Source organism: Acanthochromis polyacanthus, chromosome 1 (assembly GCF_021347895.1).
Source record: "Acanthochromis polyacanthus isolate Apoly-LR-REF ecotype Palm Island chromosome 1, KAUST_Apoly_ChrSc, whole genome shotgun sequence".
Lineage (NCBI taxonomy): Eukaryota > Metazoa > Chordata > Actinopteri > Pomacentridae > Acanthochromis > Acanthochromis polyacanthus.
The window spans coordinates 1,213,451-1,238,791 of NC_067113.1; the positions used below are offsets into that span (position 1 = coordinate 1,213,451).

The 25,341-nt window shown below is 42.3% G+C and overlaps 1 protein-coding gene across 14 annotated transcripts in view; it reads right to left on the reverse strand.

Annotated features, from left to right (window-relative positions):
* LOC110960005 (pleckstrin homology domain-containing family A member 5-like) overlaps positions 1–22,510 on the reverse strand; it is a 318,880-nt gene extending 296,370 nt beyond the window's left edge. For 10 of the 14 annotated variants that reach the window (XM_051945282.1, XM_051945226.1, XM_051945252.1 and 7 more), the window contains exons 1-3: positions 22,337–22,494; positions 22,138–22,214; positions 21,285–21,342 (exon numbers count right to left, since the gene is read on the reverse strand). In XM_051945282.1, the coding sequence (XP_051801242.1) occupies positions 21,285–21,342; positions 22,138–22,214; positions 22,337–22,428 (227 nt within the window). In that variant the 5' untranslated portion in view covers positions 22,429–22,494. Of the gene's footprint in view, positions 1–15,136; positions 16,178–21,284; positions 21,343–22,137; positions 22,215–22,336 lie in introns of those variants that run through there. The other 4 variants (XM_051945254.1, XM_051945264.1, XR_007940781.1 and 1 more) reach the window with 3 other exon arrangements.
* Between the last annotated feature and the right edge of the window lie 2,831 nt (positions 22,511–25,341).

The following is a 25,341-nucleotide window of genomic DNA, read 5'->3' on the forward strand; positions in this document are numbered from 1 at the left end:
GGGGCAAGTTGAGCCCCAAAACCTTTTTTTTTTTTTTGATAGGTTATATTTCCATGACCAATCATTATGGATGCATTCTAATCATTTCCACTGATGTGAGACATCATGAAATTAATGTACTTGTGTTGGTTTTACTTCAATTTCATTTCCACTTGCCTACAGGTCAAACAATGTAAAAAGTGGTTCAGTTTACCCCGCTCTCCCCTACTAATTTTCCAGAAAATGTATTCATTTGAGATATTCACTTAAACACAACAGCAGGGGTGAAATAAAACAAACATAAAAATCCAATAATGTGTGCAGGCTGTAATTACAGTCCGAACTTCCCTGACTGCTTGTTGTTAGTGTTGACTAGTTCATCTTTGTTCTGCACTGTAATCAGTGTCATATTCAAAAGACAACAATAGACATTTCTTCAAAAGTTCCCCAGATAAGTTCAGGGAATACTCTTTCCTTCACACACTTCTTCACAGTCACACTTCAAAGTGAATTGTACATCTTGAGAGCTTTATTGTCCTGCTGAGCATCACTGAGTTTTACTCATTCAGAATCAGCTGCTGCAGCAGCGGAAACCTCAAGTTGTGTTTTCTGGTGGGCGGGGAGCAGAGAGTCTTCATTCGTGTTATTCAAACTGTTTATTTTGTGGCGTTCCCAAAGCACTGAGCGTCTGCCAAGTTAAACCAAAGAGACACACACACACACACACACACACACAAAAGGGAGGAAAAGAGAGAGAGACATATTCAGAAAATGGAAGATAGAGATTGGCAGAGGCAGCCGTGGTGGCCGGACATGACCACTACCCCTCCTCTTCTCGGAGTCACTTCCAGGTTACACTCTCTGATTCTCTTTCATATCATTCCTCCATCCGTTCCACTTCATTTTTTATTCATCTGTCTGTGTGGCAGCAGTGTGCCGGAGTGAGGCTTTGATAACTACGTCGTCTCTTTCATCTCCACGTGCTTCAGGCTTAATGACAACTCCACCAACCAGGCCCTATTTGTTCACCATCCCACTAGAATGGGTCAGAGGTCAGCTGCACATCGGAGGAAGTTCAGTGAGATTCCAAACCAGCCACGGTGAACTTTCGACTTCTTTAATTCTTTCCTACCCATCATCAAAATCATATGGCACAAAGAGAAACACAGGCTGCCTCAATTTACATCTCTGCATTGTGGCCTTAAACAGAGAGTTCACATTATTCACCTTTTCCTATTTTCAGCCTTGCATACTTTCATTCAAAACACTAGGAACGTCGTTCAAATTTGAAATAAACTGCCACAAGTTTGCAGCTGGATGGAAGGAGCTAAAAGAAGCAGCATGGTAAAGTCAAGGTCTCTTTCTGAAGCTGGCGTTTCACAGTGAGGGATAAATCCATGAGACAATACAAGTTCCTACATTGGCTGCACAGTGGAATAAGTAGTTAGCACTTTCGCCTTGCAGTGAGAAGATCCCCGGTTCAAATCCCGGCCTGGCTCTGGGATCCTTCTGCATGGAGTTTGCATGTTCTCCCTGTGCATGTGTGGGTTTTCTCCAGGCACTCCAGCTTCCTCCCACAGTCTAAAACTATGCTGAGGTTAATTGATTATTCAAAATTTTCCGTAGGTATGAATGTGAGTGTGATTGTCTCTCTGTGTAGCCTTGTGGCAGACTGGTGACCTGTCTAGGTGTCCCCTGCTTTCACTCTAAGTCAGCTAACCCAAATGAGAATTAAGCGGAGTACAGACGATGGATGGATTATTATTTATTTATTTCAGACACAGAAACGGTCCATATAAAAACAAACACCAACAGACAAAAACCAACAACAGTTATAAACCATATAAGCAGTCTCTCCAGTGATTCCAGAGCTCAGAGCTGTACATGACACTGCTCCGCTTTAGATTTATACAAACATTTATAATTTCATTTTGAGACACCATCAGTCTTGTTATAAATCTGTGAATAAAATTTCTTATGACAGTGTTTAATGTAGTCACGTTATTTTGCACAAAAAGGAAACTGGCACTGTTCCAGCGAGGAACCTTCAATAGGAGCCTAAAAGCATCATTGTAGGCAACACGCAGCTTGTTGTATTTAGCTTTAGTGTAGCAGCACCACAAATGCGCAGTGTAAAGTGGTGTGCAGAAAGCTTTAAACAATGCAATTTTAACATTTTCTGTGCAGAATCCAAACTTTCGTGCCAGCATGTTTGCTTGAGCATACAGTTTACAATACTGCCTCTGGATGTCATCATCATCGGAGAGGTCACTCCTGATGATGTGGCACAGGTATTTCACCTTATCCACCACAGCCAACGGCCCTCCTGACAAGGAGAACTCAGGAAACACTGTCTTGTTTGTTGGATATATTGGAGTTTGCAGAATGGGCTAAAGTCATTCAAAATACATCCATCCATCCATCCATCCATCCTCTATACATCGCTTTATCCTCACGAGGGTTGCAGGGGGTGCTGGAGTCTATCCCAGCTGACTCGGGTGAAGGCAGGGGACACCCTAGACAGGTCGCCAGTCTGTCGCAGGGCTACATATACAGACAAAAAAATCACACTCATATTCACACCTACGGGCAATTTAGAGTCATCAATTAACCTCAGCATATTTTTGGACTTTGGGAGGAAGTCGGAGTACCCAGAGAAAACACAGGGAGAAAATGCAAACTCCATGCAGAAGGATCCCAGGCCGGGACTCGAACCGGGGATCTTCTTGCTGCAAAGCGAAAGTGCTAACCACTACGGCACTGTGCAGCCCTGTACTGGATATTCTCCCTTGGAAACTGGCTTCTCATCGAAGCATGTGAGAACCTCCTGTCAGACTTTCCCAGTGAGTACACAGCCGCTGAGCGGGAGTCTATGATGCTGAGTGAACAACACGTGACCTAAAGCAAGGCAACCTATTGGTTGTTTGCTTCTTCTCCTGCAGTTCTGGTTGCCTAAAACCTACACTGGCTCATTACTGCCACACCTGATCACCGATTACAGGCTGGCTTAAAATATGTGCGAAACATGCCGCTTACGGTAAAAATAGACTTATTAACCAACTAATCGATGACCAAAATAGTTGACAACTATTTTAATAATCTATTTTAATCGATTAAATCGATTAGTTGTTTCAGCTCTAGAACCATGCTGAACACCGTGCTGGTGGCATGCTTATTTACTGTCACACATTTATGTTAACATTTAGCTTGAGAAAAAAAGTGAATAAACCACATAATCAGTGACTAACTGAACTGGACAGAGATTCAAATCAGCAGGTGATTGAACACATCTTCCATTTCCGTACCACATCTACATAAGGATGTTAGATATTCTTACCTTATTCTTAACAGACGATTCCATATGATATCCAACCAGTAACCAGACAGAAAGGGACTGTTGACCAAATATATCGATATGGCGATATACCGCGATACTATGTGACCCAAACGATATCGATTTTTCCGCTCCTAGTATCAATTTTTAATGAAAAAAATGATTTGCATTTCGGACACCTTGTAAATACAGTGAGACTTTCACATGTCCAGATGGTGTGGAAGAGCATCTGTGTGGCGTAGAGGCATTCCTGCAGTTGAGGCGCATTTAGTGGCTAAATTAAATGGAAATATGGCTAACAATACTGCCGACACCTTCACGGTATAAAGCTGACATTTGGAAGCATTTTGGCTTCAAAGTTGTACATGGAAGAAAAAACAAGTTAGACAAAGAAAACGCCGTTTGCGAGCTTAGTCTCACTGCCATGAAATACTGTGGGAACACGATGAATTTGAGAACTCATCTAACAAGACATCGCGGTGAGGTACAGGCACAGAAGCAGCTGGCGAAGAGTCCTGAACCAAACCAAACTACGCTGGATAACTTTCTGCCATTTACCTCACCTCATGTTTAGCACATCACAGAGTCAATTGTGCATTTTATTTGTAAATACTGTAAATATTTGTTCCCATAAATGGTTACACATGTTTTGCAGGTAAGAGCAATGCATGAGAGTCACACCGACAGTAACATCGTGGATTTGCTGGAAAGGACAATAGAGGAATGGGGCCTACAATACAAGGACCAGGTCATAGTCACAGACAACACATCAAACATGAGCATCGCAGCAGAGCTAGCCGGTATGATGCATTTTAAATGCTTTGCTCCCACCCTCAATTTGGCTTCCAAGTTGTCCACCGTCCAGCGCTTGCTGAGAAGAGTGAGACGCATTACCAATTTTTTCAGATGCAGCACCATTGCCAGCCATGGACTGAAAGAAAAACAAAAGCTGCTGAATCTGCAACAGCACAAATTTCAGACTGACGTCACCAGATGGAATAGCTCACATGACATGCTCCAGTGCTTCTTCAAGCAACAGCCAGCCGTCACTGCTGCCCTCCTGTCAAATGAGGTGAGAAAGAATGAAAAAGATATCAGCACTCTAAGAGAGGGCAACATTACAGCTGCAGAAGTATGAAGCCCATGAAGATTGCCACTGTCGCCATGGAAAAGGAGAAAACTCCAACATTGTCAGTTGCACCAGTCCATGCCCAGCGGATTCAAAAACTCCAGGAGAGCCCAAGTGACTCGAATATGACAAAAGAGATGAAATCAGCCATATGCCAGGATCTTAAGAAGAGGTGCTTAGATGAGGAGAGGGAGACACTTCATTTTGTGCAGCTCTGGATCCCAGATTTAAGGCCTTGCCTTTTCTGTCTGAGGATGAATGCCAGGCCGTCTATGATAGAGTCATCACAGAGACCGCAAGGGTCCAGGAGCTGTTTCAGGTAAGCTAAACAATTTGATTAAACATTAGACTGTTTCACAGTCTTTCAATATTTTTCATAGAGAGGCCTCTTAAACAGTATAAATATGACAGAAATATTTTAAAAAGCATAGAAATTTAACAGTGGTGAATGTTAGGAAACATTTCTGATCCGTGAACAACAGATTATATTATTTAATTGTCATTTAATGCATTTGGGCTTATATAATTAACTAAATTTCATGTAATGTAATGTAATGGCCCCCGCCTGTGGAACAGCCTGCTGGAGAACCTCATTACTGCAGAGACTGTTGACGCTTTTAAAGGAAGGTTAAAAACACACCTTGTTAATCAGGCTTTTAAGTAACTTTTTAATTCCTTCTTATGTTCTTATCATTACTCATCCATTACCTTATGTATTTTTATTATTTTAACTGTTCATTTTATTCATCTTATTGTACAGCCCCTTTATTTTATATGTTAAAGTTGTTTTTTTTAATTCCAGTCTTTCCTCAGGGGGTCCTCCTCACTGGCTGCAGCATCTGGTCTGCTGCTGGGGGTGCTTTCCACGGGTCCCTTCGCCCCGGTTGGATGGGGGGTTTCCTATCTCAGTGTAGGGGTCCCCCTGTCTGTCGGGGTCTGGGGGATCCACGTGCCGGCACCCCCAGTGGGTGATTTTCTTGTTTTTATTTCAATTTTTTAATGTTGTGAAGCACTTTGTGGTGCGATTTCATCGGATGAAAAGTGCTATACAAATAAAGATTGATTGACTGATTGATAATGTGGTTTTTCAGCAGAGAGAAGTTGAAGAAGATGAGAAAGTGAAGGCAGAGACTCAGGCTGATGGAGAAGAGGAAGATGAGAATGCAGGGCCAGAGGTACTAAATGTTAAGGATGAAGGGAGAAGTCAAGATCCTGAGGAAGAGGAGAGGTATGCAGCCATGTCCACAGCTAAGAAGAGATCTAGGTATTCTTGTGGCCTTGCTGACCTTCTTGGTCAAATTTATGCTTCAGGGGCGCCCGTATAGCTCATCGGGTTAAGCAGGTGAACCACGTATAGGGGCTGGTCTCCGACGCAGCGGCCCGGGTTTGATTCCCGCTTGCAGCCCTTTGCTGCATGTCTTTCCCACATTCTTCTCCCCCATTTCCTGTCTCTCTCTCACTTCGACTATCAAATAAAGTCTAAAATAGGCCAAAAAGAACAGTTATGCTTCAGGTAAGTGGAGGAAATCTAAATATTAGTTTTACTTCTGTTCAGTTGAATATTTGGGCCTCACTAAGCAGAGCAACATTTGTTCAGAGTTTGCTAATTTTAGTGACACTGTTCCAGGGGCTGCAAAGAAGTTCAAGTCACCAGAGAACCAGGCACAGGAGGAGATGGCAAGATTTAAGGACATTGCTCCAATGCCAATTATCAAAGGATCCAATCCACTAAACTGGTGGAAGGAGCATGAATGCAAGTTTCCCCTCCTGTCAAACCTTGCAAAGAGGTATCTGTGCATCTCTGGGACAAGTGTCTACTCTGGTAGAGTGTTCTCTACTACGGGGGACATTATCACCGCACAGAGGAGTGTATTTACCCCTGATCACATTGATCAGATTCTTTTTCTGCACAAAAATCTAAAAACAAAAGAAGTGAAGTACAAGTACTAGGCCTATTCATTTGCCAAAATGTCTATAGTTCCCACTGGTCAATGTCCATGGACTTTTCAAGTCAGGTGATGCTTGTAACACCAAGTGTCCAACATAGACAGTAAATATGTTACTGTTAAACATTGCTGTTCAAAATCCAAACAGAAATTACACAACCTTAATAGCACTGAACTTATTGTGGTCATGAGTTTTAGATCTAGCATCTTGTTTTCTGAGAGGATGAATGTGACCATCTATCACTATCAATTCTCATCGTTTTTTTATATGTACATATAAAAAACTAGGGTTTATACAGATTGCTGTATTTATTGAAATGGGCTCTACACAAAGCTGAAAAAACATCTGCGTATACATTGTCAGTGTTTCAGACTACAAAACACTAAATTGTGATAGTATTTTAACATTAAACAGGTTACAATTCTTTATCAATTCAGAGCTCAAAGCCAAGAGCTCATTTTACTTGAACTTTTAACATATTGTGATTGAATAATGTTGCTTTTATAAGAACTAATGATACTTTTGTCTTTAAAATGTGCCTTAATTCTTAAAAACATAGATTTGTGCTTTCTTCATGTCCAGTGTTGTTTAAAAAACTTGCTTTGTACTGTATATGTTGTTGTAGTTCCTGTTCAACAATACCGAATACATTTTTTGTTTTATTGTTGGACATAAATTTGTAGGCCTACAAATTTATGTACTGTGTTGCAAATCATCCAACATATACTTCTATTTTTACCCAGTTGGTCCAGCGGGTAAGGTAAGGGTCAGCAGAAGGCATGGAAAAGAGTACATAAATATATAAAATGCTAATATTTTGAATCAAACAGTTTGGACTTAATTTGTACACTGAACAATATAATCTGATATACATATACAGCAACATGTGTTTTCATCTCTATTTTAAATTTTCAAGTAAATTATGGTGAAGATTGCAATATTGGGACATTGTGATATACCGTGATACTATTGTATTGTGACCCAGGTATCGTGATACGTATCGTATCGTGAGGGTCTTGCAAATACTCACTCCTACTCTGGAGAGCTGCAAAGTATGCATTTACAAAAATCTGTCAGTGTCAATTTTTCTGCAAGAGCTACTGAAAGCAATTTTTCTTTTAACAGAAAAATTAGCCAAAACCTGAATCCCAGCTTATTACATGTTCAGTTTGGGAGAAGCTTTAAATTCTGATGTGTTAAAACGTTGTAGCAGAAAAGATGGAATAGTGTCATTTAAATCTGAATGAATGTACTTCAGGGTTAAAACACAATTTTGACTGTTGTTAGGAGTTTTAATGTGAACAACAGTCTCCAGTGTCAGTTGCTTTTTAAGTCTCACTGTACTTCTGTTAACTACAGAAGAATGCAATGTCAATGTTCTCAGTCGGTCCAGTGTCACACACATATGGAAGGAGTGGCATCTGGATCTATTAAATCACAGGTTCCCTAGTTAGAAACTGAATTCATCTTTGTACTTTGCCATCACTCATGCCTGTCTACTGCTACTGTAGGAGCCTGTCAGTGGCTCCATCACTGCCTGTGGTTACTAAACATGCCACTGAGCACTCATCCTGTGCGTCCTTCTCCCTCTGCCTATATATCATCATCGCTAACCTCCATCAGCTGTGCATATCCTGCATGGATACAGTCTTCCCCCATGTCTGCTGCTAGAAATCAGCCGCAAACCCCTGCACCAGTTGAAACGATGCAACACACCACACCACAGAGGGAGAGGGAATTAAAACACCCTGGTTTTAGGGGTGAGGTTGTAACCTGAGTGGAATAATAAGTGACTTGGTGCCTATAGCAGATCAGAAGCTTGGGAACAGAATCAAATCTAATTGCATATTATCAGGATGTCAATAGTCAAGCAATGTGCCAGTCAGAAGTCAGAAAGAATCTGTGTTCTGGGCCAGTGAACACGCACACATGCATAGACAATAACAAGGCCACACGTCTGATACCTTCCAGGCTCCTACAACTTGTTAAAAAAACATCACGCAAAGAAATTCAGAGGTGAGGTCAAGCTGGAAATATGGAGACACCCATACACACATTCAAATTCAGTGGATAGATTTACAAGCACGCACACACGCAGATACGAGGAGCTGCTAACAGCTTTAGGGAGTGCTCAGTGAAGCAAGGAGCAAATATCAAACAGCTCCAGCCAAAGCGTGTACACACACACATACACACAGAGCGGCTGGAGAGAGTGAGGGCAAGTCAGAGAGAAAGATACGTAAAAAAAAAAATCTGAGAGATTTCTACTGGGATTTTAGACTTGAAGAGAGGAGGGCAGTCTGGCTTCCCTTAGCAGGAAAGAGTCTCTACACACACACACACACACACACACACACACACACACACACACACACACACACACTGTGTATTCCTATCTTTTTGGGGACCTACCATTGACTCCCATTCATATCTAACCCCTAACCCTTACCCTAACCCTAACCTTAACCCAGACCAAAACAATACCTAATCCTAAAGAAACGTTTTTGCACTTTTACTTTTTTCAGTAACAACAACATGGCCAAGAAAACACTGTTACCCTGTATGGGGACCCAAATGAGGTCCCCACAAATGACATTTTTTTTGGTTTTCCTATGGTTGTGAGGACATTAGGTCCCCACAACCCCTATAATTATAATTTTGAAATTTAGAGTACACTTTATGACCAAAACGTTTTCCTGTACACTACCAAAATAATTTACTTTACTACACCACATTTCTTTCACCAAAAAAATGACCCACACTATTCTGTAGGAGGTCACACGGGAGCTGGAGCATTTCCAGCTGACACTGGGGGAGAGACAGGATACAGGTCAGTCAGACAGATAAATAAGCATGCACGCTCACAGCAGAGGCCAAGATGTCCTGATATTTTGCTACTAAAAATGAATTAGTATCTGTACATTCTCGACCCTTTTTCTCACATAATCAGTCGTGTCTTTTGCTTGACATGTTGTCGACATTTTGTTTCATGTGGTTGGTTTAAGTGTGTTTAAAAGCTCATGTTCAAAAGTTCATGTCATAATTTCTACAGGTGAACTCTAAAAGCTTCAACATACCCAACTGGAAAACAAAAGTGTCACGTTAATTAAAAGCAGATTTTATAGGTGTCCTGTCCTATGAAGCTTTGTATGATGAACTCTTGAGTTGTCTGATGTAATGTCCAAATAATGTGAATTAGATGCATAAAGCGATGTCCTTCAAACTCAAAGCCTGTTTTTCCTGTCTGTTTGTTAGGTAGCTATAGCCTCTAAGCTCAAGATGAGATACTCAAGTAAATATAACTGCACTCATTTTCTCATTTTCAATACAACTGTTTTCACAGGCTGAGAGGAAACAAAAACTTTATAGGCTGAATTTAAGTGTTGCTACCCTTCTAAGTCTTCATCAGGCAGTAGAGGGTTCTCTGAACCTTTTCAGCAGCATATTTTTGTTGGCATATTAATACATATTCAAATATTCTCATTTGTTTTGTGATCTTTATAAACTTTGTGCAACTGTACTGTTTTTTGTGAATGAATCTGGGGCAGTGTTTTGTAGTTGTTTTGCATTATTTATTTTTGTGTTTTTTGTTTTTGTTTGATCACTTAACCACAACATGAACAGGATGGAATCAAGACTGGCCTTATTGTTTGGAAAGACTTTGGAAGACATCCATCCATCCATCATCTATACACCGTTTAATCCTCATTAGGGTCATGGGGGGCTGGAGTCTATCCCAGCTGAAGAAGGCAGAGGACAGCTGGACAGGTCACCAGTCCATCACAGGCGCTACACAGAGACAAGCAATCACACTCACATTCATTTAGAATCACCAATTAACCTCAGCATGTTTTTGGACTGTGGGAGGAAGTTCGAGAAAACCCACACTTGCACAGGTAGAACTTGCAAAGTCCACGCAGAAAGATCCCAGGCTGGGATGCGAACCGGGGCTCTTCTAGCTGCAAGGCCACGGTGCTAACCACCAATTCATTGGTGCAGCCTGTTGTTAGAAGATATAATCCTTCAATAATTACTTGTTTGAATCTGTTGCTGAGGCATCCTCTAAATTGACTTTTAACACAGTGGAGTTCAAATGTCTGAGAGCACATCAAAAAAATCTGTAAACTCTAAATAATCAGTTCATTTGACACTTTCTAAATGTTGAAATATATGATAGTCTTTCCAACTGAAGGTTTCAGAAGAGGCATTGCAGAGTCTTTGCGGAGTTTGGATTAGTTGTATGCAAAGCACGATCATTTAGGCCACCATCAGAAGATCAGCACATCAAGCTTTGTTCACTAGAGAAGAACAGCTTCATCACAAAATTTGTTAAAACTGCAGTCAAAAAAGGCTGTCCAGTAGTGTCTCAGAGGGCGAGAGGAGTCTCTAAACCATTTCTCAGGAGGGGAAACAAGGCCAAACATTGGGGCAATAAAACAAAGCACCACTCCACAGTGGACAATGTGAAAACAGTATTTGCTATTTACTGATGAATCCCACTAAATGATTAGTGACCGAGGAAACCGACAGAACAGAAAGAATGACACCACTGTGGATCAAACTTACAGTGAAAGATGTTGCTGGGAACATTCAAGTCAAAAGGGGTTGCAACTCTGGAGAGAATCAACTCTACCACGACCAAGGAGAAGCAGCACTTCCTTCTTTGAAGACATGCTACACCCTCTGGTTTGCATCTTTGTGGAGAAGGATTCATGCTGCAGCAGAATAATGATCCCAAACACACCCCAACCTTAACCCTTGACTTGAAGAGCAGAGACCAAGGAGTGCTGACTGTGATGGACGTTCCTCCACAGTCAACTGATCTGAATCCCACTGAGCGTTTACAGGGCACAAATTCAGAAAAAGTCAAACATTTAACCTAACATTACAAGAAGCTGTTGGGAACACTATCACATCATGAGTAGAGTTTCATCAAAGTTTACTCTTTTGACTCCTTTGATTGTTTCTTTCAGATCTGGAGAAGAAAATCACTGACTTGAAGAAGTCAGGAAAGTACCGTAATTTCCGGACTATAAGCCGCTGCTTTTTTCTCACGCTTTGGACCCTGGCTTATACAACGATGCGGCTAATGTACAGATTTTTACATGCTAGCTTTATGCCATCATTAAGTTTAGCCTCGTCACATCAGACCAATAAAATTACCAAACAGGTCACAGTGGACCATTGACACTGTTCGAATTAAATCAAACCCACTAAATTCTTCAGATCAGTCATTCTGCGCTTCATGCACACACCCTCATCATGGAAAACACAAAGAAATGCATGTGATGCAGCTGTTGTAGGCCAAGCCTGCTCTCCTTTAACCTAGGCAGGTTACGGTGTGTGTGTGTGTGTGTGTGTGTGTGTGTGTGTGTGTGTGTGTGTGTGTGTGTGTGTGTGTGTGTGTGTGTGTGTGTGTGTGTGTGTGTGTGTTCTTGTACTTGCTACATTGTGAGTACCATTTTCTGCATTTAACTATCAAAGTGAGGACATTTTTACAAAGTGAGGACATTTTGGCCGGTCCTCACTTTGAAACAGCCATGTTTGAGGGTGAAGACTTGTTTTTAGAGAACAGGTATGAATTGAGGTTTGGTTAGGGTTAGGGTAAGGATTAAGTTTAGACAATCAGTTGTGATAGTTAAGGTTAGGGTAAGGCTCTAGGAAATGCATTACGCCTATGGATGTCCTCACTAAGATAGAAGTACAAACATGTGTGTGTGTGTGTGTGTGTGTGTGTGTGTGTGTGTGTGTGTGTGTGTGTGTGTGTGATGTGAGGAAGAGCACTGCAGCTGTGTGTGTGTGTTGCAGAAACGAGTGTGGAAACGGAGGCAGAGTGAAATGCACCACGATGATATACAATACAATAAAAAAACTTAAAGATAAGTTTTAGCGCTAGCGCGCGAAGCTAAGTGCTAGCGCTAAATCTGCCCAACCACGGTTCGGTGGCCGCCATAATCGGGTCGGTAACACAGCTTTTAAGTTGAAGGCAATTGATCTGCCTGTCGAAGAGTGAAATAGAGCTGCTGCCCATTAGCTTGGCATCAGTGAATCAATGGTGAGACGTTGGAGTTGGCAGCCTGAACTGACTCAGTGTGTTTCACTGCTGCGTTACAGGCACTGTTTGGAAAAAAAAGTAAATATTTAATTACAAGTTATAAAAATCTTTCTGTGTAAATATCTCATGTTACAACGTGGACACCTGCGGCTTATAGTCAGGTGCGCTCAATAGTCCGGAAATTACGGTAACTTGGAGCCACTTTAAAGCATCTACAAATTTCCCAAATCAACTCTGCAAACAATTGTTTGTAAAGTATAAAGGTACAGTACATTCGTGTCACTGTCATGATCAGGAATAAAACTCAAGCGATCACCTGCTGCTGAAAGCAATTGGTCAGGATGTTTAAGAAACAACTAAAAATTACCAAAAACCAGTGTCACTGTCCACTGTCTTTTACGTCGCCCTGAGCTGAGAGGCTGCCAGTGGAAGTGGTGCATTACACTATGTAAATATAACAATGTAGAACAGGGATTACCTCCACATTTTTAAGTAAAACCTAAACTCACAACCAGAAGGTTGGGTCTTGGAAAGTGGTGGTTGTTCCAACAAATCAATGACACCAAACACACACCAGAAGCAGTGAAGAAATGGCTAGTTCAGGCTAGAATGAGTGTTTTATACGGGTCTCCCCAAAATCCTGACTTAAATCAAGAATATGTGCACTGTGATGAAGAAACAAGTCAGTGTTGGAAACTCAACAAATTTAGTTTAACTGTGCCAATTCTGTCAAGAGGAGTGCTCAAAGATACAACCAGAAACTTGTGTACAGCTACCAAAAGTTTTATTTTTTTCCAAAAGATATTCTATGAAACAATCAAAATTCATAATTGCTTTATTTTTGTGAAGAAGATGCACATGTGTCAATGGTTCCATCACAGAAAATTCAAAGTAACAGGAGTCATGAAAAAAAACAAGACTTAAGGATACACATCATATGTTCATGAGTTTATGTGCTACAATGTTAAGGCTGTCTATCTTTATACAGGATGTGATGATGTGAAAATCATGACTCTGTAGAAATAAGTCATAGGAATTGATTATTGTATGAATATACTTTTGTCAAACAAACATATTGCCTCAAATGTATGTGAGTATATAGACATAGAGAACCCAAAATTCACAGCACACAGGCCTACTACTAGTGCCCGCTGGGATACTGTTGCAGAGAAAAAGAGAGAAATGATAAGCAATACAGAAATAGAGACCAGAACTCAACATGCCTTGCAGGCTGCACAGTAAACAGCTGACAAGGGCAAACCAGAGTAAGCAGAGAAACATATCAGTGCTAAAGCTTCCATAAAGAGCATCGGGGCTATCACAATGGTGGGATGGATAATCATTCACCCACAGTTTTATCTAGCTTGACTGCAATATTAACGTATTTTTTGGATTATGTCCAAGATTCCACATCCATAAATCTTCCAATTCTGCAATGTCCCACTCTCAGTATCTATTCCTCCTGCAACAGCAACTGCACCCTCGCCTATGTCAGGGGCTAGATAGAACTGAGGAGGCGTTCTGTGATACAGAAGTCCAATCTTTCAAACTACAGTTTGCCAGACCCTTCCTTGTTCCTTCTGCTAGTGAAATATCAGACCATTTCATTTTTCACACTACTGTTTGTGAGCATGTGTAGCAACACCAAGCTAATGACCTGTACTATGTTAGACCACTAATACAGAGAAAAGACAAGCACAATAAATTGACCGATTTAAGTACAACAAAGTAGACAACAGTATCACATGTGCGTCTGCGTATTTTAAAGACATTTGGAATTAGTTCTTTGTTCCTGAGCCTATGTGAACATCTCAGAAACAGAACTAATGCAGTTCCTCACAGAACCTCATACATACCACAATCATCTGACTACATGGAAATCAAAACAAAACACCCACAATCAAAACTCACATTCGCTCTTACCAGTCACAAATCAGTCAAATCAGCACTTCTCCACACCTAGCTTGCTGACCCAAAGCATAATGGGAACTTCAAAGCATGTCAAATGGAGAAAAGAAAACAGGAGGACTAACATGGTTATTGAATTTTAGTCAGCATATTGACTAACCACCAGCATGTCACATCAGCATGTTTCTGATTTGTCGAGAACACGATCATTTTCCACTACTAACTCACATACATGTACATGTGCAAACATAAAACTCAATTTCAAATTGCATAAAACTTTTACGTGTTGTAAAATGACAATATGTAGCATCCCCCAGGCCATAAGACTTTTAAACTCCAAATAACCTGAACATTTGCACAATCCACCTCATTTGCACTTTTTATACTTTATCTTGATTGTTCTGTGTTCTTTTTTTGCACTGTTGTTGGGAATGAGAGACGCGAGCATTTCACTGCCAGCAATTGCTTCATGTAATTTCTAGTATGTGACAATAAAACTTTTGAATCTTGAATCTTGAATCCTACTTGCTAAGACACATTGTGACAATTCTCATTCAAAAGGAATTGTCAGATACTACAAAAAAGATATTACAGCTTCAGGAAGGTGGGCTTAGGAAAGTGTGTGTCTGGACGGACAGAAATCTGAGCCTATCTTACTAAAAAAAAAAAAAGACACATTTACACTGTGACCTGCTTTTCCACAGCAGGGCCAAAGCCCTGGTAAGTCAAATTAGACCAAATTAATCTGCTGACATCTCAAAATCAGAATCAAAAAATCTGTCACCTTCAGAAGTTCTCCGCTGATACAGCCATTGTCGGGTATCTGAGGGGGATGAAAAGGAGTACTGGAAGGTCATCTCTGACTTTGTTGACTGGTGTGAGCGAAACCATCTGCAGTCAACGCCAGTAAGACAAAGGAGATAATCATCGACTTCTGCAGGAGGAGGACACCTCAGACTGCATCGGTGAACATCCAGGGTTTGGACATTGAGATGGTGGACTCATACAAATACCTGGGTGTTCACCTCAACAACAAACTGGACTGGACACACAATACAGAGGTCCTGTACAAGAAGGGCCAGAGTCGTCTCGACCTGCTGAGGAGACTGAGGTCCTTTGGAGTGTGCAGGACTCTGCTCCGGACATTCTATGACTCTGTGGTAGCGTCTGCTGTTTTTTATGCAGTGGTCTGCTGGGGAGCAGGGAGGACTGAAAAGGACAGAAAGAGACTGAACAGACTGGTGAGGAGGACCGGTTCTGTCCTGGACTGTTCTCTGGACTCCATAGAGGAGGTGGGTGAGAGGAGGATGTTGGCAAAGCTCACATCCATCATAGACAATTCCTCTCACCCACTGCATGACACTGTAGAGTCTTTAAGCAGCTCCTTCATCAGCAGACTGAGACATCCACCCTGAAGAAGGAGCACTATCACAGGTCCTTCATCCCATCTGCTGTCACACTTCATAACATCAGCATCACTGGCTGATGTTATCATAAACACATAAGCACAATTCCTTGCACTGCTGTCATTTTCTGCACTTTTAGATTTTATTCCACAAGTCACTTTTTGCTGATGTCATTTATTTATCGAGTAATAATACTCTATTCATTTTCATCCTTCATGCTTGTATATATTGTATGTATTTTTGTTATTATAATTATTATATTTACTGTATACTGCTGCTGTAACATGGGAAATTTCCCCTGACATGGGGAGTAATAAAGGATTATCTTATCTTGTAGCAGAGACCCGCTGCTGTAGGAATGGAACCTGTGGTGTTGAGGTCTGATGGACTCCCTTACAAAGGGAAAGGACTCGAAAAGTCTGTAAGTCGAAAAAGAAATCAAATTCCTCTTGAATGTCATCCTCAACATAGCATATACTCTTTCTTGATTTTTGTTGGCCACAAACTACAAGTAAAACACATTCACAGTTGCAGGTTTTTGAAGTGCTACATATACACTGCTCAAAAAAATTAAAGGAACACTTTGAAAATACATCATATTTCAATACGGGGAAAAAACAAACTGGATATTAGCATTGATATGGACTGGATAATGTGTTAGGAATGAAAAGTGCCACATTGTTTGATGGGAATGAAAATGATCAACCCCCCAGGAGGGCTAAATTTAAGACACCACAAAATCAAAGTGAAAACCTGATGTGGCAGGCTAGTCCATCTTGCTGAAATTCCTTGGCAGCAACTCAAAATGATATTCAGTAGTTTGTATGGCCTCCATGTGCCTTCTATGCATGACTGATGATGCCGGGACAAGCTCTGAATGAGACGACAGATGGTGTCCTGGGGTATCTCCTCCCAGAACTGGACCAGGGCATCACTGAGCTCCGTGGACAGTCTGAGGAGCAACCTGATGGTGTCGGATGGAACAAAACATAATTTTCCAAAGGTGTTCTATTGGATTCAGGTCAGGTGGGCATGGGGGCCAGCTAATGGTATCAGTTCCTTCATCCTCCAGGAACTGCATGAGTTCTCTTACCACATAAGACTGGGCATTGTCGTGCACCAGAAGGAATCCAGGACCACTGCACCAATGTAGGGTCTGACAATGGGTCAAAGGATTTCATCCTGATACTTAATGGCAGTCAGAATGCCATTGTCCAGCCTGTAGAGGTCTGTGCGTTCCTCCATGGATATGCCTCCCCACACCATCACTGACCCACCACCAAACCGGTCATGCTGAACAATGTTACAGGCAGCATAACGTTCTCCACGGCTTCTCCAGACCCTTTCATGTCTGTCACATGCGCTCAGGGTGAATCTCCTCTCATCTGTGAAAAGTACAGGGCACCAGTGGTGGACTTGCAAATTCCTGTGTTGCCAGCCGAGCTCCACGGTGCCAGTCAGCGAGTACAGCGGGCACTAGAGGACGCTGGGCCCTCAGACCACTCTCATTAAATCTCTTTCTGATTGTTTGATCAGAGACATTGACACCAGTGGTCTGCTGGAGGTCATTTTCTAGAGCTATTGCAGTGCTCATCCTGTTCCTCCTTGCACAAAGGAGAAGATACCGGTCCTGCTGATGAGTTGAGGACCTTCGACAGCCCTGTCCAGCTCTCCCAGACTAACTGCCTGTCTCCTGGAATCTCCTCCATGCGCTTAAGAATGTGCTGGGAGACACAGAAAACCTTCTGGCAATGGCATGCATTGATGTGCCATCCTGGAGGAGTTGGACTGTCTGTGGAACCTCTGTAGGGTCCAGGTATCGCCTCATGTTACCAGGAGTGACACTTATCCTAGCCAAATGCAAAACTAGTGAAAAACAGTCAGAAAACATTAGGAAGGAAAAAATGACAGTGGCCTTCACCTGTAAACTCATTCCTGTTTTGGGGGTTGTCTCATTGTTACCCCTCTAGTGCATCTGTTGTTAATTTTATGAACACCAAAGCAGCTGAAACTGACTAAAAAGCCCCTCAGTTACTTACTTGACCAGATCAGTATCCCACATGTTTGACTGATTTGATGCAATAATGAGATTAAAAAGTGTTCCATTAATTTTTGAGCAGTGTGTGTGTGTGTGTGTATATATATATATATATATATATATCAATGCTACAGCGATGCTAGCAAATCTAATCTGTGAAGCTAAGTGTTACTAGTTCCACCCTGAAAAGTCTTCAACCTTCACTAAGTTCAATCTCTGAACAGAACACTTTCAGAGGGAAATACTATCTCCTCAGAACTTAATTTGGATGCAGGCTCCTCTGATGGAAACACAGGTTAGCAACTGAGATCCTCAAAGTTCTGCTGTGGCAACGCACCTCTAGTAAATTATTGTATGTTTTCTGACAGTCAGTGGGGAAGCCAGGCAGGTAACATACCATAAAAAGACTTGGCATCCTATCACAACATGTGAGAATATACGTTGTTTTAATACATGTCAAAACAGCACAGAAGAGCTATGTAGAACTAAACACCTTGGCAGGACCTCGAAATCTTAGTAATAAAAGAAAAAAATGGTGTGAAAGGCATTTGGAGGACATTGCAGCATCTCTGATCTGAATCTAAAGGAGAAACATGCAACAACCCAACTACAACCTTGTTTCAGTTCTCCCTGAAACTACAGTGGTTTGGACAGCGTACACAGTAGCCACAAAGCAGAAAAAACAGGCAAAAAACACTTCGTCCCCATTTTCCACTGGAGCTTTGCACACTCTGAGCTCAGAATTGCATCAATGTTGTTTTTTGAATCAGTGCAGTTCAAAGCAAACTGTTTATTTTACAGTGTTGCCAAGTGACAGAATTTTAGCGGAAGTGTCAGTTTACTTCCCTAAGTCTGCTTTATTACAGGAAACCATATGCAACACATGCTTTGAAGAACAAGCTTCACAATAAATCAAAATGGAAACCTGGAAATCAAACAAAGCACAAAGAGTCTGACCATCACCCTGAGGGGCTGAGTCTGGGGAGTCACTGCCTGTCATCAGACATTCAGTTGGCAGCAGTGTCCTTCAACACCAGAGATGTGGAGGAAGCTGCAGGGCCTGGGCTCCAATAATGGGCTGATAGAACAGTGACCGAGCAGGAATTTGTATGGAATTTGAAGGATTTGAAGAAGTGGTGATGTAGCTGTATTGTTCAGTGTGAATGTGAGACTGGGTCTAACTGTTATGTCAAATGCTTCTCATGGGGTTCAACAGTGTGAATGTGGCAGCAAGGATCCTTAGCTTGCAATTTAGTCTGCATCAGCTGAAACCAGGAAGCCAGTCACTGCTGGATCAGGCCTAATGTCTTGCATCCATAGAACCATTTCTGATCAGCTCAACCAAGCAAAAACAATCAGTACATTTTGACTGCTATTAGAACAAAATCAATCTGATTGATATCTTCTTTCCCTTCGGTCCCCTGTCAAATCACTCAAAAAATCAAAAATTCATCAAGTCCATTTTACAACTGTTATACAACATGATGGATTCTGACAAAAATGACTCCACTGTCCAACATGTTGCTTTGTCCTAACCAAGTCTTTGGTACATGCCTGTAGCAGTTAAAGTACAATGCAGCTCACCTGAAGAAATATTTTGGCCTTTAAGTTTATTTGAGTAATTTATAGATGCATTTAAAAGGAAAGCTATATTGTATTATAAAATAAAATAATCTCAAAGGAAAGCTAATAACAGTGGTTGAGATATGCTACTACTACTAAATAAATGCAGCTGTACAGCTGTACAAAAACTTTTTCCTACTGACGCTGGCCATGTTATAATTCAGACTGAAAACAAAAACTATCAACAAAACCAAGAATCTGGCCATATATTCTAAGTTGATGTAAATTTCCATGCTGATGATAGCTCTTGCTAGTCAGACATATTTCTTTGAGAAATGAAAAGATTTTGTGGACTTTGCCAAGAACAAGTCCTAGGAGAGATTAGACAGTTCAGAATATATAAGAAGTATGAAGGATCTCGATCTGCAGCTACCAACTGGAGAGGCGCCAGATGCTTTGGCAACCAGCAGCCACAGATGCAATGCAGTGTTGTAGTGAATCACAGTGGTTAACATGTTTCTGAAGGATTCCCTTTAGTTCTGCTGTGCCTACATGAAACCTGCTTCTCAGTAAAATGGTATTTAGTTGTATTCCCACAAACTAACAGCACATGTAAAACCAGGGTGTATGGCCATTAGTTCAGCTACAGAGTACTGGTTCCTAAGCATGTCATGACATGGTCATGCTGTTGGTCAGCTGTTTGTGGTTTACTTAATAGGAACTTAGAGCTGAAAGAGCTTACAGGACAATAGTTATGAGAGTCTTTTGCTGGTACTCCTCTGAATTCCATCGTCCTCTAATGTCAGCCACTGTACACACTCATGCCTCCTTGCACCACCTCTCACCGTGTTCTGTTCTCATCCCTATTTCATTTATGGGCTCTGGCTGAGTTCACACATGCACTTGCAGTCCTCCACTTGTCTCATCTGACTTCTGGGAACTCATACAAGTGACTGTCTGTGTTTGTATGCAAGCACTTAACATGTGCAACTCTGCTTGTATATTTACATGTTTTACATGTGCTCACATCCACACAAGCAGGATGTCCATGGCTACATTCTGCATGCATTCATACATACCAATGAGCAGCGGTTTCTGGACTATTTATAGAGTGGCTATATTAGCTCACCATATGTGTCAGCTGCTGCTCTCAAAATGGCCACAGACAGCACGAGCAACAGCAGGAAAACTAGGTGGGAAACTAGGTAGAACAAATGCTCCCAACCTCAGTGTGTGTGTGTGTGTGTGTGTGTGTGTGTGTGTGTGTGTGTGTGAGGGGCTGGGAGTCGCAGGGCATTTTTGTTGTCAAACAGGTCCACAGTATATACATGTGCACAAATGTGCACAAGAAGCCCAAGTCACTAATAGCAATGGAGAGGTTTCACACACAACAACCACACATGTGCACACACGCAGCACGCCAACAAGTAGAGCCTGTTCAGCACAGCAGAGCAGCCTCTGAGTCACACTTGCTTGTCAAACTTGCGTCCCACTGACAGCAGAGTTGTTCTTGTTCTAGAGCAAAACCCTCCATTGGAGATGCCATATGCATGTGCAGTGAGACAGACAGACAGACAGACAGACAGACAGACAGACAGAGAGGGAGGTTAAGGGCGAGAGCATGACAGATAGAAAAGAGAAAGCCTCAACAGCAGGAGTGAAAGACAGAACGGAGGAGCCATTCATTCACATCGATTGCCTACGTGTGTGTTACAGGGGAGGCAAACAGAAGTATTTATGAATTCCTCCAGCAGGGCAGAGAGGCAGCGAGGTGGGCGTTGATGAGAGCAGAGGGAAATCTCTGAGCCTGCCGACCAAACAAAGCAGCCCCTCACCGCCTGAGACAGCCAAACTGCCTCTCTCCCGCTCTGCATCCATCAATCTCTTCCTATCTCTGTTTTTCCTCGCCACACATTCCAACTCACTTGATGAAGCAGCGAGCTCCCTCGAATGTGTATCCTTCCTCCCATCCTGTTGGTAAATCTGTGAGGACAGGGAGGGGAAGAAAAAAACACAAGACAGCAGTAACATAAGCAGCTGTGCAGAGATATGCAGCTGATTACACGCGCGCGCGCGCACGCACACACCTGCACGGCAATGCAGTGTCTGGACCACAAATAGCTCATTTTGTGTGCATTTACAATTCTCTCTCCAATCTGAATAGCAGATATTGCAGAATTACTCAATCGTTCCATGGTAATGTATGCACCAATGAGACGCCAGCTGTTTAGATACACGGCTGATCTGCAGGCAGTGATGTCCTCCCACCCGTCAACCCCTTCCTGTCGCGGCAGATGTGTTTTATGTTTTGGAATATCGGCTTTTAACTGACGCACAGACACGCTGCGTTGCTCTATAAGCAGTCACGGTGCGTGGAAATACTGGGTTTCTGCAGCAAAGCCGGGGTTTCACTGGGGGTTGTGTCAAATCCTGCAGGGAATCAGCTCTGAAATCGGCACACGCCTACGTGACAGAACTTTTAAAAAGTGTGTCGCAAAGTGTCCAGGTGGAGCGAGAAAGGGGGGGCGAAGGTAGGGGGACGCTGTGCGTAATGGTCCGCCAGAGGAGAGCAGTGAGGGGAGCGGAGCAGGGGAAGCTGTTGCTTTGCTGCAGAGAGCAGAAATCTCCCGTCATCGTCTTCCACTGCTCTCTCCACAACTTGTCGCCCCTTTTTCCATCGTGACGCGAGGATAACCTTTCCTATAGGCGCTGCGTGCATGCGTGTGCGCGCGAGTTTTCGCAGGGAATGAAGAAAAAACACGTCCTCAGATTATTTACCTGGAGTTTTCCTGTGCCCCGTGATAACAGCTTCTCCAGTAACAGGATGCAACCAGGTTGTACTCTTTGCTTCTTCGCTGTTGGTGGAAGAAAAAGGAGGAAAGGTGAGCAGAGAACGCGAAAAACGACAAGCAGGAAGAATGTGTCGGAGAAACAAGCAGTGCGAATCCAGAAAGCCGTGTGTCCGCGTGATATTTACTTGATGAAGAATATGCGTCCATCCCGAGTCACCCCATAACTCCAAGAAGAGGGAAGGCAGGAGAGCCAGTCCGGCTTAGGATCCGCCGCCATGTCTAGCTGAGAGCTCTACTGCTCTGGTTACTATAGACAGGGGCTGGAGTGCGCGGCGCCGTGCCAAGCGCGAGCACACGGCTAACATCGCGCGCTTAAAGGAGATGCGGTAACGCGCAGGAGGATAAAGACATAAGCAATGCTTTTCTGTCAAGCAGAGGAGAGGCGGAGCACTTTTCGGTCGTTATGAGCGTGAGACTTGAAAGTTCAGTCTCTGTATGATTCCTGCAAGAGCTGATAAGGTTCGTTACAAATCAGTAACATTGACCAAATAAATCTAAATGTGATTGGCAAACAAATTCACAACTCAGTACTAATAATGAAGACATACAGTAAAAAAGTAATTCACAGAAAAAAGCATCTTTTGTCGAACATCCAGACAGCTGACAAATAACAGGAAAAAAATACAGAACATGTTAGCACCCACATGCTGCCAGAACAGTTGTAGTGCACCTTGGTGTTGATTCTCCAAGTCTCTGGAACTGTACCAGAGGGATGAACATCTTTCTTCCAAAATGGTATTCCCTCATTTTTGTGGAGAGCACAGTCTGAAACATCAGCCCAAAAACCTCAAAGGTTTTGATCTGATGACTGTCAAGGTCATAACACATGATTCACATTGTTTTCTTCAAAACACTCAGTGAGCCCACATTACTTCTGAATGGAGGCGTTGTCACCAGGAACAGACCACTTCCATCAGGATAGAAAGGTTTCATTACAGGATGAAGGCTATCACAGAGAACAACTTAGTGTTGGTTTGCAGTGCCACTTTAGTCTCTGTTCCTATTGCAGCCAGTTGAGCAGTGTATGTGGCTGCAGCTCCTGCCATCCATGGCCCAGCAACCAACCGTCTTTTAAAGTCATTTTCCTCTTGCTATCTTGATATTAAATCTGAACCACCGTAAGTGTTTTCAACATGACAGTGAGCCTGTTTGGATGTTAACTGCTTAACAGAATCATATAACACACCTGTGTGGAAACATCACCATTTGTTGATCTTCTCCACTTATTTATTCATGTTTTATGCCAAGTGTATGTGCATGGCAGGTAGACAGACAGGAATAGAATAGGAAGAAAACATGTAAATCATGCTGGCAGAAGAAATATGTTAAAAAATCATGCTGGTATATACACTGGAGTATCTTTATGCATGGAAGTGTGTTCTTCTTCCATGGGACATTTAGCATGGAGCATATTGAGTGCATGTTTCTTACATGATATATGGCTTCCAGACTCCCACTGCAGTTTTTTTTCTTTAGTTGCCCTTTTTTATTCATTATTTATTAAACATAACTTGGTGCAATAGAAGTAAGGACAAAAGCAACATAAAATATTGCTTCTAAAAAATATTGCATTGTTTTAGCTTTCCTTAGATCCTGTGGTTGGAAATTTTAATGTTCTTCATGCAGATGAAAATTTTGTGTGTAAGGGAGATGTTATAGATTAATCATAGATTCAATGTGTGGAGCTCTGCTAGAGGCATGAACCACATTTTTCCAAAAGACAATGGTATACAGATTCTCTATATTACAGACTCTCTATTCCAGAAATCTTTTATCAAATTTGCCGACTTCAAAAGCACAGAACAGTTTAAGTCCTGCACTGTGACACTAAATGACTTTTGCACAACAGATCTTGTTTTTGTGTCTGTTGGATGGCAATGCAATGCTGTGTTGATACACATTAAAGGGTGAAACTTGTTACACACTTAATTGTGTCACTGAATTGATCAGTACCTGAGTCAAGCTCAACAGGGTCTTCTTTCCCCGCTGATTCTGCCAAGCCCGTTCCCTTGGCTGTGGTTTCACTAGATAGTAGGTAGGGACAGTGGGAAGGCTTAAACATGTCATATCTGCACAACACAAGTTTTGTTCTAGGAAAAGCTAACGATGGATGTCTATTCTTCCTTCTCAGGTCGGACAGGTATTCAGGCATGTATTTAGGACATACCCTTTCTGCCTGTTCAAGCAGTGATACATTTCAGTAAAACTTACCACAGGATTATTTTTCTTCCTAACCAGGGAAATATAGCACAATTTTTGTCCAATTCAAATATATTCTTACATACATTGTCCAAATTAAGCATATTTTCAGGCAGTGGCAAGGCTGTCTAAATGGTAAAGCACTCTGCTGTCAATAAGCATATCCTTCAAAAGCACTGACGGTTTAATCCTAAAATCCTACTTTTCTGCAGTGAAGCTCTTATGAGAGCTAATGATGGTGCTACTGTTCCGTAATAAGGGGCTCTGAAGGAGCTCTGACTGTCTCAGATGACACAGAGCTTATTTTGGAGCTGAGTGTTTGCTCAAATATTGATCAGCTGGTGGAGCACAGCATGTGTTCTCACTGCGTTTTGCTGCCTGTCTGCTGCAGCCGTCCAAGCACAGGTGGTCACACTCGAAGCTGGGCAGGTTGGAAATCCCCCACCACCCAAACAAACCAACTATTACCCCCCCTTCACTCCCACCACACACACAGGCTTTCTAATGAGGCTGGACAAACCCCAGACACTTTGTTAAGTCTATTCCCAAGGTCAGGAATACTTCACATGCTGGACGCACAGACACACCCTGTTAACGCCCCCAAGCAGCGCGCACGCACGCACGCACGCACGCACGCACGCACGCACGCACGCACACACACACACACACACACACACAGAGCGAGAGAGCGAGCAAGAGAGAGAGAGAAGTCAAATGGTCTTCCAGGAGGAGGAGGATCTCCTCCCACAGTTAAGTGCTGGCCAGATTCTGTAAATGTTGCACAACCCATCACCTCGCCCCCTCTGGCCCACTGCCGTGTTCACACTCACACTTATCAATTTCTTTCCGCAATCTGAAAGGATTTGACTCTTACAAGAAAGTCAAAGCGTGCTGACAAATGTAAATACAGATTAATTTTTTTACACGGAAA